Source organism: Periophthalmus magnuspinnatus, chromosome 2, assembly GCF_009829125.3.
Source record: "Periophthalmus magnuspinnatus isolate fPerMag1 chromosome 2, fPerMag1.2.pri, whole genome shotgun sequence".
Taxonomy (NCBI): domain Eukaryota; kingdom Metazoa; phylum Chordata; class Actinopteri; order Gobiiformes; family Gobiidae; genus Periophthalmus; species Periophthalmus magnuspinnatus.
Window position 1 is genome coordinate 6,738,152 of NC_047127.1, and position 16,011 is coordinate 6,754,162.

Genomic DNA, 16,011 nt, shown 5'->3' on the forward strand with positions numbered 1-16,011 from the left:
ATCCATGGATGTTTCAGGTAGACTGCATGAACATGAGTTGCCAAGGCCTGATTGGCTCCGCAAACCCGTAAACGAGTGTAGAAAACTCATACCTTGGTGAAAAATTGTGCCAAGGCTCCTTCACCTGTATTTGGCTGTGGATTGGAGCACAGTTGGTGTCCAGTTCAGGAGCGCTCAGCTATATGACAAGGTGCATAGGGTCACTTCCTAGGAAATGATAATTCGCACTTGTTAAAGTTTAAAAGGCCAGCAATATAAAATTTTACATCGATCATACGTTTTTATTTAACCTTTTAACTCAAATAAATGCCATTCTTTTGCACTCTGGTAGTGTTGCTCTTCTGGGTTTTGACATTGGTGTCGGCCCTTAAATCTGGGTAAAATTACGTCTCTATTTTGACTACAATTGTATTCTCCTAAAATTATGACTTTATTCTTGTAACGCTTACATATTTAAACTCTAACATTTCAACATACATTTTTTTTATGTTACACCTATACTCTGTTGGAATATCTTTAAATTGTTACATTTGATATTTTAATTTGTTTGCTGTGCTATTTTCAGACTCAATTATGGGCGACGAATGGGAAGAGGTGAGAAAGTGAAATTAGCCTATGGCAGTAGGTGCACAATGTGATGTTCAACCACTAGTGTGTTCTTTTTTCAGACAACCACAACATCCAGCACATCCTCCTTTACCAGCCAGCCAAGTGGTGTTAAACAAATTTTTTTTATGCATTTATTTGAACTTGATGAATTTGAGTGAATAATTACATTTTTTAATTTCTTTAGACGTTAAAAATGAGTTCTTGAACAACAACAATGAAGGGGAGTCTAGAAGAGGTAAGTTTATGCTGTATATAAAAACCTTTTAATGGAACTGTGCATTCTTCACTATGGGCATTGTTGTAGGTCGTGGGGGCAGAGGACGTGGAAGTAGGGGTGGCTTCAAATTATTTAATGGTAATGTATAATTGACCATCTTGTAATCTTGTGAACTGTATTGAATTGCTTTAATTTACAGATGGAGATGAGAGTGGAAATACTGATGGTGAGATTGGAAATGTAGGGTCTAGAGGTTTTGTTTTGCGAGTTCTCAAGTTGATTTGTACATTTATTGTGGCTCAGAGGCTGGTGACTGGAACAAAACTGACTGTGATCGACGAGGATTTCGGGGAAGAGCAGGCAGAGGTGACAATATAATTCACAAAAAAGCAATTTAAGAGTTTACTAGTGTTGAGCTCCCTAATGTACAATTGTCTTTGTCTTGGAGCAGGTCGAGGCTGTGGGTTTGTCAGGACAGATAGTCGAGATATTAATGGTAAATAGTATTCAAGGACCACATTTACATTACCACTCATTTTATATTCACTTATTTTTTTCTTCAGATGACAATGATGGTGGTTCTGAAAATGGTAATTATGAGCACAAACAGTATATTGTGGTATTAGCAGTTGGTCTAAGTGTCCTTGTGAACAGGCTTCAGAGGTAGAGGAGGACGAGAGGGCAGAGGAGGCCGTGGAGGCTTCAACTCAGGTAGTGTTCACCAGTTAAAACTAAACTGTTGACTGGATTTGAAATGTCAAATGTCTGTTTTAAAGGTGGTGATCGTGGGGGTTGTGGTGGATTTGGAGGAGGCAAGTTATTTAAAAAAATAAAAATAATGTATAGTTTATGTATGTGTATTGTGAATAGAGTTGATCATTCTAAACTTGTTCTTTCAGGATATAGAGGAAATGATGAAGAAACCTTTTCATCAGGAGGTATGCTTATATGTAGTTTGACATAATTTAGATTAAACTCATACAAACTTTCTCTGAAGGAGGTAACAAGAAGGATGAGGCGGGTGATGAAAGTGAGTCATTAAACACTGGTTCAAGATATTGGCTAGTAAAAATGGTAAAAATGTGAATTTTGTTACAGAGCCGAGGGTTAGTTATATTCCTCCCAGCCTCCCAGAGGACGAGGACACAATTTTCTCTCATTATAAGTCGGGAATCAACTTTGACAAGTATGATGACATCACAGTTCAGGTTACTGGAAAATGCCCCTCAGCCATTGCCCCTCAGGCAATCATGGTGAGTTTGTCAGTATAACTTGTGCTAGCCCCTGAATGCTGGCTGAAATCTTCTTTGTCGTCAAAATATGGTTTCAGAGTTTTGAAGAGGTAGGGCTGTGTGAGTCTTTGAAGAAGAATGTGGCTAAATCAGGTTATGTCAAGCCAACCCCTGTTCAGAAACATGGAATCCCCATCATCTCAGCAGGCAAAGACCTGATGGCCTGTGCCCAGACCGGCTCGGGGAAAACGGTGAGTGCTGCTTGGAGCCATAGTATATGATCTGATATTGCTGTTATAATACTGTTGTGTGTCTAGGCAGCGTTCCTGCTGCCTATCCTGCAGCAGCTCATGGCTGACGGAGTAGCAGCGAGTCAGTTCAGTGAGCTACAAGAGCCCGAGGTCATTATAGTGGCTCCCACCAGAGAACTCATCAGCCAGATCTACCTCGAGGCTAGGAAGTTTGCCTACGGGTACAGTCCTTATTTACTGTTAGAATTAAAACTGGATGATTGTATGCAAAAAGGGTTGTGCAGTTCAGTATGAAATGTACTTGTTTTCTGCCCTCAGAACGTGTGTTCGGCCTGTTGTTGTATACGGAGGAGTAAGTACTGGATACCAGATCAGAGACCTGTGCAGAGGATGCAATGTACTGTGTGGAACACCAGGAAGACTGTTGGATATGATCAACAGGGGGAAGGTAACAGTTTTACAGACTGACTGCTCTGACATTTGTAAATATTTAAAATCATAGCAATGGTGATCTGAGCAGATGTGGTTTTTCAGGTTGGCCTGACAAGACTACGGTATTTTGTATTGGATGAGGCTGACAGAATGTTGGACATGGGTTTTGAGCCAGATATGCGCCGCCTGTTGGGCTCCCCAGGAATGCCCACTAAAGAGGACAGGCAGACTCTGATGTTCAGTGCCACGTACCCTGAGGAGATCCAAAAGTATGAACACAAACACTGCTGTTTGTGCAAATGAAGAAACTGATGCCATTTTATGTGTGTTTGTTTTTTGTTTTGTTTTTCTTTTAGCCTGGCAGCAGCCTTCCTCAAAGAAGACTACCTGTTTCTGGCTGTGGGAATGGTGGGTGGAGCCTGTAGTGATGTACAGCAGGAGTTTGTCGAGGTCACAAAGTTTTCAAAGAAAGAAAAACTTCTAGAGGTTCTCAAAGTGACAGGTATTGGGCATATTTTTCATATACTCATTATGTTTGAAATACAATTTTCCCCCCCCCCTGATTTCAGGAACCGAACGCACTATGGTCTTTGTAGAGACAAAGAGACAAGCAGATTTCATTGCTACCTTTTTGTGCCAAGTGAGCCAAGTCCTTACCACCAGTATTCATGGGTGAGTAGAGCCGTGTTCACTGTTAATCTGTTGATCACTTATGTTGATGTCATGTTTGCACCTCCAGAGACCGGGAACAGCGGGAGCGAGAGCAAGCTCTGGCAGACTTCCGCTCAGGGAAGTGTCCCGTCCTGGTGGCCACCTCAGTGGCTGCTCGAGGTCTGGACATCCCAGATGTGCAGCATGTAGTCAACTTTGACCTCCCCAATAACATAGATGAGTATGTGCACCGCATTGGGAGGACGGGCCGATGTGGGAACATTGGCCGAGCAGTGTCCTTCTTTGACCCAGAGAAAGATGGTCAGCTGGCCCAATCCCTTATCGCCATCCTGTCTACGGTCTGTGCTGCTCTAAACCCTCTTCAATATATATTGTACCTCTTTGGCCATGTGTCATGTGTTGTGCTCACAGGCCCAGCAGACGGTCCCCTCTTGGTTAGAGGAGAGTGCTTTCAGTGGACCAGGCTCTGCATCACCTGCTATGAAGGGTTTTGGAGCCACTGACTTGAGGAAGGTACAGAAGACTCATTATAATTCACTCTTTGTGGTTGTGAGTTTGGTTTGACCCAGTCTGTTTAATCCCAGGGTGCCCAGAGCAGGTCTTTTCAGAAAAATGACATCAACCAACCCACAGCACAAAGTGCCGCAGAGGAGGAGGAGGACTGGGGCTAGACTTTGTGTTTTATTGCTGTTTTGTATAAAATGAGCACTATCATCCTGTTCAGTTTGAAGGATGTTTTTCTACAAGCTTTATATTGAAGTTTTTGTGAAAAATTTATTTTTGTTTGCTTTGTGTTTTAAATTTTATAGAGTGCATTGTGCATGTTTGAAAAACAAAAACATGACATCTAATGTTCATCTAAGTATTTCTGTTGATGTGAAAAATAAATCAACGATGTTGAAAGCAAAGTGTTTTTTATTCTTTAAATATCACTTTTGTTGAGATAAATTCAAGTAGTCATAAACTATAAATGTTTATTCCAAATGTTGAGTCGTAGATCCAGGCAGTTCGTTTTACAGTGTATTTCCTGTGGGCGGGGCTTGGCTCAAAGCTTTTCGATAATTGGTCAGTTAAAAATCTGGTTCCTGTTTTGAAACTCCTGTGTTGTGTCAAACGTGCGGAGAAGAATGTAACAGATCTGACAAAAAAGGCACACAAGAGTGACTCTTGGATCTTTCGCTTTTCTTCCGGCTTTAGTTTAGTCCCAGAACCAACGAAAACAATTTAGCTTGTTCCAGCGGCGCCATGTTTGCCCCCAGAGCCACCGTTAGGACTAAGGTGGGTGATTTATAATTCTGTACCAAAGCTCTGACTCTGATTAAAACACGTCCATTCGTCTGCTGAACGTAATGTGTTGTGCAAAGATGGTGACTTCGGGCAGGCTAACTGGACCGAGCAAAGCACAAGCAGCCAGGACCAGGTAAGAGACATCCAGTCAAACTAATCATAAACCTGGCACCAAACAGGCTAGGCTTTGGTTAGAGATTCTCTGTAAAAAGCTCCAGTTGCTCCGCCTTTCTTTCCTGCGACATATTTTTTGCATCACTGGCTCATTTCTTTCAGAGGATCTCCTAAATCCAGACTAGAACCTGCTTACTCTCTGTACTCCACTGACTCAGAGAACCAGGTGCAGGACTGTTGCATTATTCTGTTTTAAATTTTTACATTTAATACAATTCAGTTTTTAATATTTCTTTTGTTCTTGATTCATAAGGTGGCCACTCTCCACAAAGGCCTGGACCGTTGTGCTGCTCTCCTCAGTGACATCCTCCAGTGTGATAACCCAGGTCCTGGAATTAGAATTACCTAAATTGTGTAAAAGTCCTAATATTATGCACAATTGACACCTGAGAGCTTTTATTTCAATTACACTTGTTAGAGTAATCCGGCATTATTAGTCTGTATACACCTTCAAACCTCAAAATGCTCTCTTCCACCTTGTGATGTTATGAATGGAGTTTAAAAACACAGTGGAGCACTTCCTATATTACCACTGTAAAATCACAAGGTGGAACAGAATGTTTTCTGTTTGAGAAAAAAACACAGCCTAAATATGGAGGGTTTGGGTGCTAAACATGTGTGAATGAAACAAAATCCAAGTATGTTTTTGATGAGGAAACGATGGAGAGTGCGGAGAACTCTTGTTTGACCTGGTTCTGTTTTTGTGTCATAGATGCCGTACCAAAGCAGGACAGAGCTGTGAAGGATGTGGTGCCCAAATGTCGACCTCACACTCCCACTGGGAAGAAGGCCATCAGGAGGTCGCTATCCAAGTCAGGTAAGAATAACTCCAACAGTTTACCGGGTACATGTGTTTTGATAAGCCGCTATACTGCACATGCCCAATAGTCCTGAGTTCTGACGGGTTGCTCCAGTTACACTGAAAGTTAAAATAGAGAAGATGTGGACAGTTAAATATACTTGATTATTATTGTCAGCCAAAGAGCGTAGATCCGACTCTCAATTTTAACAATAGAGTTGAATCAATCGGTTAAGTTTACCGATGAGGTGAAGTAGATTTTGTAAATTATTTCAAGTTATGGCTGCATAATACTAAAGGCCTGTAAACTGCTGAATCCAATAGGTCAAACTATTGTAATTGGCTAAATGTGTGTTGATGTATTTTCTGCAGTGGTGGAAGGTAACAAAGTAAAAGTAGTAAGGTCCTGTAGAATTTTTAGTAATCTGTACTTACTACCAAATTTTACAGTGGATTTTTTGCTTTTACATCACTAGATTTGAGAACAGATATCTGTACTTTTTTACCCTACTACATTTTTTAACTGGACTGAAAAGTAAAAGTGCCTTTCATTTGTGTTGATGGGTTAAGTTTTCTAGTTCAAGCTTTGCAAAATTCATAAGAAAAATTAAATGGATTCATATTGGCACTGACCAAAATATGTATCATTTTTAAAAATCAATATCACTACATTTAACACAAGTATTGTTAATGTGCTAAATACTTTTTACTCTTAAAGTGCATTTTCAAACAGGTACTTAAATACTTTTACTTAAGTAGTAAGTTGAGCAACTTTTTACCGCTGTATCTGTACTTGAGTAACAAAATAGTGAGTACTTCAACCTCCCCTGACTGTCTGATCTGTGCTGCTGGCCATGAGACTATTTAATTTAACCAATAAAGCCCAGATTACTAAAGGATTAAAAAAAAAAAAAAAAGCTTTGTTGTCCTTGTAGCATAATATGTCCTCTGCATTTGACCCACCAAAAATTAAAAACATGTATGAATATTGTCTTTAATATTAAATTGTATTGGAAGTGACAGATAATGGCCGTTTATGTCAGCGATCCTGTTATTTCATTCTTTCAGTTCCAAATACTCGAAGCGCTCGTGTGGTCCGCCAAAAATCCATCACCAAACCTACCTCGACCACGCCCCATCACCTCCCCGCCCCTCCCCACTACGGCATCAAGCTCCACCCCCCTGTGAGGAAAGCACACCTGCTCAAGACCCCATCCAAAGCACCGAACCCCCAGCCTTTATGTACCCTTGTGCCCGACGCTCAGACCCTTCCTGCTCTGGACTGCGTGCCAGAGAGGGACCAGGGACCAGCGGGCGTCTCCAGGGAAAGCGAGTGGGAGGAGGGGAAAATGACTAGAGTGCAGAGTCTGCTGGGAGAGCTGAGAACACTGATGGTTGGACGTGGTAAGAATTCTGTTTAAGTTTCAGAACAAAAATAGTGTTGAGTATGACTTGACTTGATAAAGATATTTGTATTGACTTACCACTGCCCAGGGTGTCGAAGCCTCAGTTATGAAACACATTACATAAGTTTTAATGAAAAGATAAGCACAACTATGACTATATATGGTATTTCCTGTATGGGCACCTCAGTTTTCAAACACAGAAGTCAAGAGATATGTTTCTTTTAAGTCGTCTTAGATAAATATGCAAATGATCTACAGGTGTCATAAATTAGAATTATATAGCAAGCACAAGCACAATAAGTCTGTTTTTAAAGTGAGTTTAGAATTAAATACATTTTCACTTGTTTAATTATGGATTTATGAATACGACTGCATTGCATGTTCCTGCTAAGCCACAATTATGGAAAAGAGTCAGAATATCGACACAAAACACATTCAGCTTACCTTAGCTTGAGTTATAAGATGTATTTCATGGTAAAAATAAAACTGAAAATTCTGAAAGTGTAATTTCAGATGTTAGTTTTTGAAATTGTGGTGTCGTTTGTAGGAGACTCTGCTCAAACGTATCTATATTTGCTGGAGCAGACTGTGTCCTCCGCTCTCAGCTCTGAAAGCAACAAGAATCAGGGCCCAAGTACGTCTCAGAGCCAAGCCCCAAGTGTCAGCAAGAACCAGACTGAGAGTACAGAGGTCCAGCTACAGAGGTAACACCATAACCATGTTTCATAAAAGGGTCTTAGACCTGCTTGTCCCCTTGCCTGAAATGTTCCACAGTATGGCATTAAACTTATTTATCATACATTTATTCAATTACCGGTTTATGTGTTTTAACAGATAATAAAAATACCTTGACAAACATATCTCCGCAGAGATTTGTTTGTTTTGCCGACTGTGGAATATTCCAGGCAACGTGATAACATCTCCACAGAGATAAGCAAGTAGTGAACCCTCCACCTGAAAAGTTACATGCTCCACTTTAAGATTTCTGTGTCAAAAACGGTGTAAATATGTAAAATGATAATAATGCCTCTGTTCTATATTCATGTCAACTTGCACTTTTATAGATGGATAAATAACAAAAATTTTTTATAACCTTTAGGTTGTTTTATTTCATACTCTGAATAATAAAAAAAAAAAACACAAACGTTTAATACCCCAGCCTTGGATATATCTGAAATAACTGTAATTTCAATACTTTTTAATTTCAATATCACTTTTGCTGCAATAAGACCACAGTTTATGCTAATTCCTTCATCTGTCAGCATGCCATCATCACTCCTGTGTGCTCTCAGACAGGTGAAGGCTTTGAATCAGAAACTTCAAGACCAAGAGGCAACACAACAACTCCTAAACTCACAAGGTACAATTAATAAAGTACAAGTGAGCACTTTTTTTCTGAATAATGTGTAATCTAATGCTTGTGGTCAGTGCTGAGTTTACAAGGGCAGCTCAGTGTGGCGGAGAAGGAGCTGACACAGGTGCAGAAAAGTCTCCAGGAGACGGAGAGTAGGCTACAGATCAAAGAGGAGGAGAGCATCGGCCTTAAAACAGGTGGGACACTTAAAGCAGACCTGTTCTGCTTAAGCTATATAGCAAACACAAGCACAATAGGTCTTCTTTAAACACACTGGAAATCATGATGGTGAATGATGAAAGCTGATTAAGTTAGTTGTGATATATTTAATTATGTAAAATATAAGTATGATTTGTATGGACAGAGCTGGAGAGCACCAGGGGAAGATTGAGAATGACTCTACAGGACAAGTTCAAATTGGAGGGAAAACTCCAGCAGAAACAACAGGAGGTAGAGGCACTCCAGAGGTAAGGAAGTAGTGGACAATGGGCGGTATTTAAATCTACTCTTTTCAAAATTATTTATATTGGTATGTGACAAAACCTAGTCTAACCTAGCTTCACAGGTTTTACTGGAGATATTTTGTAATAGTTTAATTCAGTTAGATTTTATTTATATAGCACATTTAAATACAACTTCAGCTGCCCAAAGTGCTTCACATAAAAAGTCAACAAAAAACAAATACTACTACTACTTTTTACTTGGAATAAAAGAATAAGTTGAAAATGGGTTGACACTCTTCCATTTCAATCTGCTTACATGTGGATTAATGCATGTTTACTATGGATTGTAATAGGACTAAAGAATATCTTTCAGTGGAATCCAAATCTATTTGAGTTGCCACAATTTTGCGGCAGTTATTTTGATTTTTGCAGAGGACAAGCTTTTATAGAGAAACGATCTTGTACCTGCAGTTTAGACCTATACAGTCTATGTTTACACCTCTACAACCTCTATTGGGATTCTTGTATTATATCAGTTCATATTTTAATCTTTTCTTAATTAATGCTTCTGGAGTTGTTCACAATGTGCACTCTGAACAAAATGTGCTAGTTATTTCTGAATCTCCCCTCCAACTATCTCTAAACAAATATAAAATACATTTCTCATCTTCAGTTTTAACCTTTGTCTGCTGTCCACATTTCAGAATAATTAACCATTTAGATTTGTCGACCCCCACGCCTGACAAAGAGCCCACGTGTCCACCAGAGCCTGCCAGAGAGCACATCGCCCAGTACCTCCTGTCACTGCAGCAAAGCCGACCCTCACAGCCCCCATGCCCTTCAGGGTCAGACCAAGGGCCAAACCAGGGGCCCGAGCGTGACTGTGTGGACTCTGTGATCAGCGACTGGAGCGCCCAATCAGAGTCCAGCTTCAACACGCGGGACGAGGCTGCGTTCAGGGACGGGCTAGCAGCTCTGGACGCCAGCATCGCCAGTCTACAGAAGACACTCAAAATGGATCTGGTCAAAACGTAAGAGTGCCACAGACTTTTGATGAAATGTTTTATTCACAGATTTTTATTTTAATGATTTGGGAGCTTTTGCAAATATGGTCAAATTATGGCTTACACGTGCAGGTGTATGATTTAATAAACATATTATTATAATCTGATATGTACACTTTTCATGTTAAACCATACTTTCCAAAACAAACTGGCTATAATTTATACTTTATACTTCTACTTGTGCTGGCATTTATTAGTTGAAAGCCTGACGGAATTGTATGTAGCCTGGACTCTTGCAGTTTTAAGTAAAGGTATTACAGTCACAACTCAACCTACGGAGCCTTAACCTGCAGACAGAGAACACATGTTTTTTCATTCTCAGTGTAAGGACAGGCCTCATGTGAAAGCTCAAACCCTCCAGAATTCACTCACTGAGCTGCAGAGGCTGCACTAGCACTGAGTCATGATTGGCTGCAGGTTCTGGGGTTTAGTTAAAGATGACTCGGATCATAGAGTCTTTTTAGGATTAAACCAACTGAATTTCAGCATTGAAACTGACAACCCAAATAAAAGACTCAGGTGAGGTTTATTCTACTTTTTACTGTAATTGTTATAATTCAGTGTTTTGGTTCTCAAGATGATTATCCATGTCCAATGTTTTTGTAATTACAATTGTGATGCAAATGTATTCTTAATCAGTGAAAGCTATAGTTGATTTGAACACGTTTACTTTATATCTAGGGACACAGGTCATCTTTGTGGAATTTAAAATGAAAATCTTGTATATAGTTCCTTTTAAGTATAGAATTTGAGCATCAATTCTCCTCCATCCCATAGTCCTCAGAAAATTCTAACGCACAAAAAGTAAATGCAGGTCAATCAATTTAGAAAAAAAACTTAATACTGAGTTGTTTTAATATGGAAACCGTTACAAAGTACAGAAATACAAAACTGAAACATTGGCTTACAGGTCTGTCAGAACCTTCTATTGTCTATACCTCTAATACAAAGTCCAAAGCTGGTAGCTGCTTAACAGTACAATATACCCCTCATGTGCTAAAGCTATCAATAGTGCAAACACAGTCATATTAATACACATTTTATAACAATAGTGTTGCAGCGGAACAGTTTGATGTCCAAAAAAAAAAAAAGTACAAAATATTAAGCCGATATATCAAAAGAGACATTATATTTCAAATACACAAAATTTCCCCCTTGTTTTCAATTGAAATACAGTTAGTACAATTAGTTTGCAAAGTGCTATGTTGGACCAAGTGCTTTTTGGAGGAATTTGATTGAAAAACATTGCATAAGTCTAATGCATTTCACAACATTCATATGGTCTTAACGTTTTGATTTAATAACTAAATGTAAATCACTTTTTGCCATTTTTTCCCCATACATTTTGTATAGTGCAAATTGTAGTTTTTTTTTCAATTTGAGTTATTAACTTTTGAGTATCTGCGATTCAAGTATTTGGTACATTTTTGTAGTATTTTTTCTCAGATAAAAATGTCAGTGTGGTTCAACGCATAGTACATTTCCCTCAAACCAGAATGTCCCTGGTTTGAATCCCTTTTCTGGACACTACGTACATCTTAACATTTACAATTTTGAGAAAAGGCCAGTAGGTTATGAGTAATACATTTTGCCACATATTTTGATTATCTTCATTACATTTAAAATCTGCTTTAGTCCAAATGGGGAACAGTTGAAACAGTCAAAATTGAAAAAGCTATGCTAAACAAAACTGTATGCTACAAAAATGTAACCTCAAATAGCTAACAAATTTGGGTGGAATTTAACTTAAAGACCCTTCCTTATCCCATAGTCATGTCGTCATAGCGATGTTATCAGGTTATGTGTAAACAGTTAGCTCCTCCGCCGTGTCTCCGTAGCCATGGTAGTGTCCGTAGAGTAGCTCCGCCCCCTCCCCACCCCCCAGACCCCAGTGCCCCGCCAACTCGGACCCCCAGCTCTCCGGACTGCTGCTCAGGTGCAGGGAGCCACACCTCTCCGCTCCATCCTGAGTGGACATGGAGTGTGGGGAAGCTAGCTTAAAGTGGTCGTCAAGGTGGATTTGGAGATCAGGTGTGAAGTTTGTCGTCTCATCTGTGAATGGATCAGATATTTATATACAGGTTTTATTTAAGGTTAGTTGTTATTGATAGAGAAATGTTTTAATCTGCAGTATGGCATTAAACTTCATCATCTATCTCCATGGAGACGAGCAGGCGACGCCACCAGGCCAAGTTACAGATCAGGTCTGGGGAGAAGTGACCACGTGCACAATTTATGGGTCTCAATCTATGGCAAATGTCCTTCATGGTCAGAGCAATTAAGCCATTCAAATCAAAATATTATAAAAAGGTCCTTAATGGGTTCTCTAAGTTCCTTCACATCAGGAAGGAATTATTTGTCTGAAACCAATAAATAGGTAAAAATCCTCCAGCTAAAGGTAGTCCTAGCTCAAGGTCTGAAGATGGGCTGCTCTTGACAGATTACTCCAGCGGCATTGAAGGATAGGTCAAATGCAGAGGACAAATTTCCATATGGCAACAATAAAGTTTGCCGTCACCTGTTTTATGTATTATAGCAATAAAACACCTACAATTGAATAAATAAATAATATAAAAGTTCAATGCCGTACTGTGAAACACTCCAAGCAAAGCAATAACATCAGCATGGTGACAAGAAGGTACCGGAGCCCCCCCATCAGAAAAGTTAGATATCAGTGTGCCTTTAATAGAAGTAAGAATGTGGTCACGTCACAAAGGTCACTCTGCTGGACAAGAGTGATTTTTGACATTTAATGAGATGCCAACAATTCAATTCAGACAGAAAACCACATTGTGAAAAAAATAGCCAAGTATGATCTTAAAACAGTGATAGAGCAGCTCACCTGGCTGTAATGCACAGTCCATGTTATGGTCCTCCGCTCCAGTCTGCTGCTGCGGCTCGTCTGCAGACCACAGGCAGGTCAACGGTGTGCCCAAGGAAGATATTCAGAAACACTTGTATTTTATTAGTTCAGTTCTTACCATCTGCTCTGGCCCTCTTCTTCTGACTGTGCTCATGTCCATGCAGCAGCCTTTTCCTGCTGCCCTGGCCCAGAGCACAGGGGGCGCTGTGGAGCTGCAGCAGGCTGGAGATGAGATGGAAACAGTCGAGGAAGCCCTGAGCCTGAGCCAGGTCAGCTGCGGTCTGTCCACAAGCGTTCCTCACACTAGAAAAAACGAAACATGTTAAAATAAGAAAAGATATTTGGTATAATATTAGTTGTTTTTTTATTTATTAGAACTGGCCTTTTGGTATTACAATTTAAAGCACAATTATTATCCTTTATCTAAACAAATACCTACTCACTAATATTACATTTTATAACCTACAACAGTTGTCCTAAACCTATTTGCTAAAATGTACTATGCTGCCCCCAAGTGGTCAGTTGTTTTAACTTCAGTCAGTTTAATCAAACGTGATTGATGCACTAGACTAGTACTGGCACCTGGAAGAAAACATTAGAACAGTGTTTCTCAAACTGTGGTACAACGGGCCCGCTACAGTTTTGAGTATTTGAGTAACTTCTTTGGGTTAATCATTATTTGTAACTACCTTGTCCTTAGTTTAGTCCCATTTTAGACTTGGTTTAGCCCTACATTTAGGCCTGATATAGCCCATGTTTAGACCTGGTGGTACACGGTGTGAAATGTTTGAAAACCACTGCATTAGAACAAAGAAGTGTCTCATCTATATAAAGCTGTAGCTACAATCAGAAAAAATAAACATGTATAGACTATTGAAGAAGATGAAAGTCGTGGTCTATGCATGCAGCTGTATACATGGTGGCCTCACAGTCAGTACCTGGGCCTGTGCCAGATGCAGAAAGTGGAGAAGAGTTAGAGAAGCACCTCCTCCCTCTCTGTGGCTACAACCGACAAAATCATGTTCACAACATTAGCTGTACAACATCACAACCAGCACGACATGAGCTCAGAGCTGCGATTTCCTATCAAAGACACATGGACAAATATTTTTATTCAAATTATTACTGTTGGCTCAAAAGCTCATAATGGAGATGAATACTAATAAATAGTTTTCAATTAAGTAATATGCACTTCTTTATTTTTAAACATTTTTAAGTTTGGTAAGATGTAAATACATCATGGACTTAAGTTTTTAAATTAACTAAACAATTCCAGAATTTCTGTACAATTTATTTGTGAAAATGGCTGAATAAACTAAAATAAACTGGAAAACTAAAATAGATAAAGTAATTCTCGGGCTGTTTATATGAAACATGTGGCTGACCAGTGCAGCTGGTTTGTCTGGGACTGAAGTGTACATACTGTGGTTTGGCTCCAGCAATGAGCAGCACCTGGATACACTCCAGACTGCCTGTGCGCGCCGCCTTGTGGATGGGAGCCTCCCCAGTCAGGTCCTGCACACATGAGATGGTTAATATTTAGCTTAGTTTATGTCAGATTCTAGTATCAACACATGCTCATATGGGGTAGGAGCCAGTTATATTAAATGTTTAGATGTAATTTTCAACTAAATAGAATAGTATTAGCTTGTCCAAAAACATTCACAGGATCCTCCAGCTAAATTGTCCTGAGCAAGCCTAGCTAAAGATCTGGAGCTCACTGCCCCAGAAGCATTGAAAGATGGGTCAAATACAGAGAATGAATTTCCCTCATGGGGGATTAATAAACTTTACTTAATGTAAACTTAACATAACTTAAAACTCAAATACACCAGAGATGCATGCTTTCACAGACCTGCCTGTTGACGTCGGCTCCGGCCTGGGTGAGCCACACCACACATTGAGAGTGGCCCCCAAATGCTGCGGTGTGAGTGGGGGTCTGGTCAAAGCGGCTGCTAGCTGTGTTGACCTCACAGCCCATCTGGACCAGGAGAATCACGCACTCCAGCTGAGAATACAATGCAAGACAGGCTAAGAGTAGATACACATTTTACATGATATAAACCTTTCATTTTTATTTATTTTTTTGTTACATTGCTTTTATCCTTCACCTGTCATTGGAATCTAGAATGTAGTAATGTGCACTGTCTGACTGTCTCTGGTACTTGGTATGGTGAAATATTTACAATAGTTCAGGGAAATGAGCTGTTCAAACATTGCAGACCAGATACTGTGATTTCAATATTTTCAATATTGTATTTATCTTTATTTATACAGGGGGACTCTATTAGAGCACTTGGGCTCTCTTTTTCATTTAAAATACAATATAAGCAGAAAAAAACAAACAAGCATACAAGTCCATATAAAACATTAAATACAGGTGCAGGTGTGTGTAAAAAGCTATAAATAAACAATATCGATATCCTATTAAACTAATTCATAAACTCATACAATCACAAATGATAAAGAAAAAATGGATCTGTAATGTAATAGTATCTTATCAAAACAAAACTGATTTGAATTTATGTCTTCCGGGATGTCCCCCGGCTCTGAAAGCTGATTGGCTACACCGCAACCAATCAAAAAGCAGTAACCTATTTTTTTCTGAATAAACTTTATTGTACAGTAATAATTTCCTTTGCCCAGTGCCATGTCTCTAGAGTAAACAATCCAATAACAAACAACTGTATAAGACCTCAGTTTCGCTCCAACTTAAGATTTAACCAAAATATAGGCTACTTCCGACGTAATTAGACAGCGTGGTTTCCCAGACTTTATAATGTACTTCAACGCGCAGAAAATCAATGATTGTTTCCAGATGGTTCAGAAACTCACCTGTCCATAGTGAGCAGCCCAGTGCAGGGGGGTCCAACCGTAACGGCAGTCCTCCGTGTTCAGGTGCCCAGTGGGGGTTGCGTGGTCTGAGAGCCGCCGAAGCAGAGCGAGCAACCCGGCTACATCCCCATCCCTGCAGGCGCGATGGAGAGGGAACCGCTGGGTGAACGCCTCCTCGCTGCACAGCTCCAACTCTGCCCCTGAAGACATGTTTAAAGTGCAAGAAAAAGTCAACGGTGCCCCCAGAGCCAAAGTGACCCCGCACACCTCGAGCATCAAAGCCCGACTGATGGTTCAAGTTTAGCCACAATGAACGTGTATCCTAGCCGGTGCGATGCAAAACACGGAGTGGATTTATCGGGAACAGGCTCGG

At 40.0% G+C, this 16,011-nt stretch overlaps 4 protein-coding genes across 4 annotated transcripts in view; 2 read left to right on the forward strand and 2 right to left on the reverse strand.

Annotated features, from left to right (window-relative positions):
- The window catches only part of atg3 (autophagy related 3), a 257,779-nt gene that overhangs the window by 66,718 nt on the left and 175,050 nt on the right, over window positions 1–16,011 (reverse strand). The window lies entirely within an intron of this gene.
- On the forward strand, window positions 572–4,318 carry ddx4 (DEAD (Asp-Glu-Ala-Asp) box polypeptide 4). The gene is made up of 22 exons (XM_055227562.1): window positions 572–594; window positions 669–714; window positions 794–844; window positions 914–964; window positions 1,026–1,052; window positions 1,130–1,192; window positions 1,278–1,322; window positions 1,390–1,416; window positions 1,481–1,537; window positions 1,603–1,638; window positions 1,726–1,764; window positions 1,824–1,856; window positions 1,925–2,079; window positions 2,157–2,309; window positions 2,376–2,530; window positions 2,628–2,757; window positions 2,844–3,010; window positions 3,098–3,243; window positions 3,311–3,413; window positions 3,481–3,751; window positions 3,825–3,926; window positions 3,998–4,318. Exons 1-22 carry the CDS (start codon window positions 574–576, stop codon window positions 4,082–4,084), a joined length of 1,965 nt encoding a protein of 654 aa, XP_055083537.1. The 5' UTR covers window positions 572–573; the 3' UTR covers window positions 4,085–4,318.
- On the forward strand, window positions 4,624–9,953 carry ccdc14 (coiled-coil domain containing 14). The gene is made up of 11 exons (XM_033981893.2): window positions 4,624–4,691; window positions 4,778–4,833; window positions 4,977–5,040; window positions 5,128–5,200; window positions 5,587–5,691; window positions 6,742–7,077; window positions 7,627–7,783; window positions 8,372–8,439; window positions 8,508–8,630; window positions 8,798–8,900; window positions 9,581–9,953. The coding sequence occupies exons 1-11, from the start codon at window positions 4,659–4,661 to the stop codon at window positions 9,909–9,911; spliced, it is 1,449 nt and encodes a 482-aa protein (XP_033837784.1). The 5' UTR covers window positions 4,624–4,658; the 3' UTR covers window positions 9,912–9,953.
- Window positions 10,768–15,966, reverse strand: LOC117384749 (ankyrin repeat domain-containing protein 10-like). Its single transcript, XM_033981904.2, has 6 exons — window positions 15,639–15,966; window positions 14,659–14,811; window positions 14,227–14,318; window positions 12,922–13,106; window positions 12,783–12,842; window positions 10,768–11,992 (listed from the first exon to the last, which is right to left on the reverse strand). Exons 1-6 carry the CDS (start codon window positions 15,912–15,914, stop codon window positions 11,739–11,741), a joined length of 1,020 nt encoding a protein of 339 aa, XP_033837795.1. The 5' UTR covers window positions 15,915–15,966; the 3' UTR covers window positions 10,768–11,738.

What these genes read in the sequence shown, in the direction of transcription:
- ddx4 (XM_055227562.1), top strand. Translation starts at nt 574, where the DNA reads ATGGGCGACGAATGGGAAGAG. An exon ending in TGAAGGGGAGTCTAGAAGAG is followed by an intron (nt 845 to 913) that starts GTAAGTTTATGC and finishes GCATTGTTGTAG; the next exon opens with GTCGTGGGGGCAGAGGACGT. An exon ending in AGACCGGCTCGGGGAAAACG is followed by an intron (nt 2,310 to 2,375) that starts GTGAGTGCTGCT and finishes TTGTGTGTCTAG; the next exon opens with GCAGCGTTCCTGCTGCCTAT.
- ccdc14 (XM_033981893.2), top strand. Translation starts at nt 4,659, where the DNA reads ATGTTTGCCCCCAGAGCCACCGTTAGGACTAAG. An exon ending in CCACTGACTCAGAGAACCAG is followed by an intron (nt 5,041 to 5,127) that starts GTGCAGGACTGT and finishes TTGATTCATAAG; the next exon opens with GTGGCCACTCTCCACAAAGG. An exon ending in GAGCATCGGCCTTAAAACAG is followed by an intron (nt 8,631 to 8,797) that starts GTGGGACACTTA and finishes TTGTATGGACAG; the next exon opens with AGCTGGAGAGCACCAGGGGA.
- LOC117384749 (XM_033981904.2), bottom strand. Translation starts at nt 15,914, where the DNA reads ATGCTCGAGGTGTGCGGGGTCACTTTGGCTCTGGGGGCACCGTTGACT. An exon ending in ATTGCTGGAGCCAAACCACA is followed by an intron (nt 13,107 to 14,226) that starts GTATGTACACTT and finishes CGTTTTTTCTAG; the next exon opens with TGTGAGGAACGCTTGTGGAC. An exon ending in GAAGAGGGCCAGAGCAGATG is followed by an intron (nt 12,843 to 12,921) that starts GTAAGAACTGAA and finishes TGTGGTCTGCAG; the next exon opens with ACGAGCCGCAGCAGCAGACT.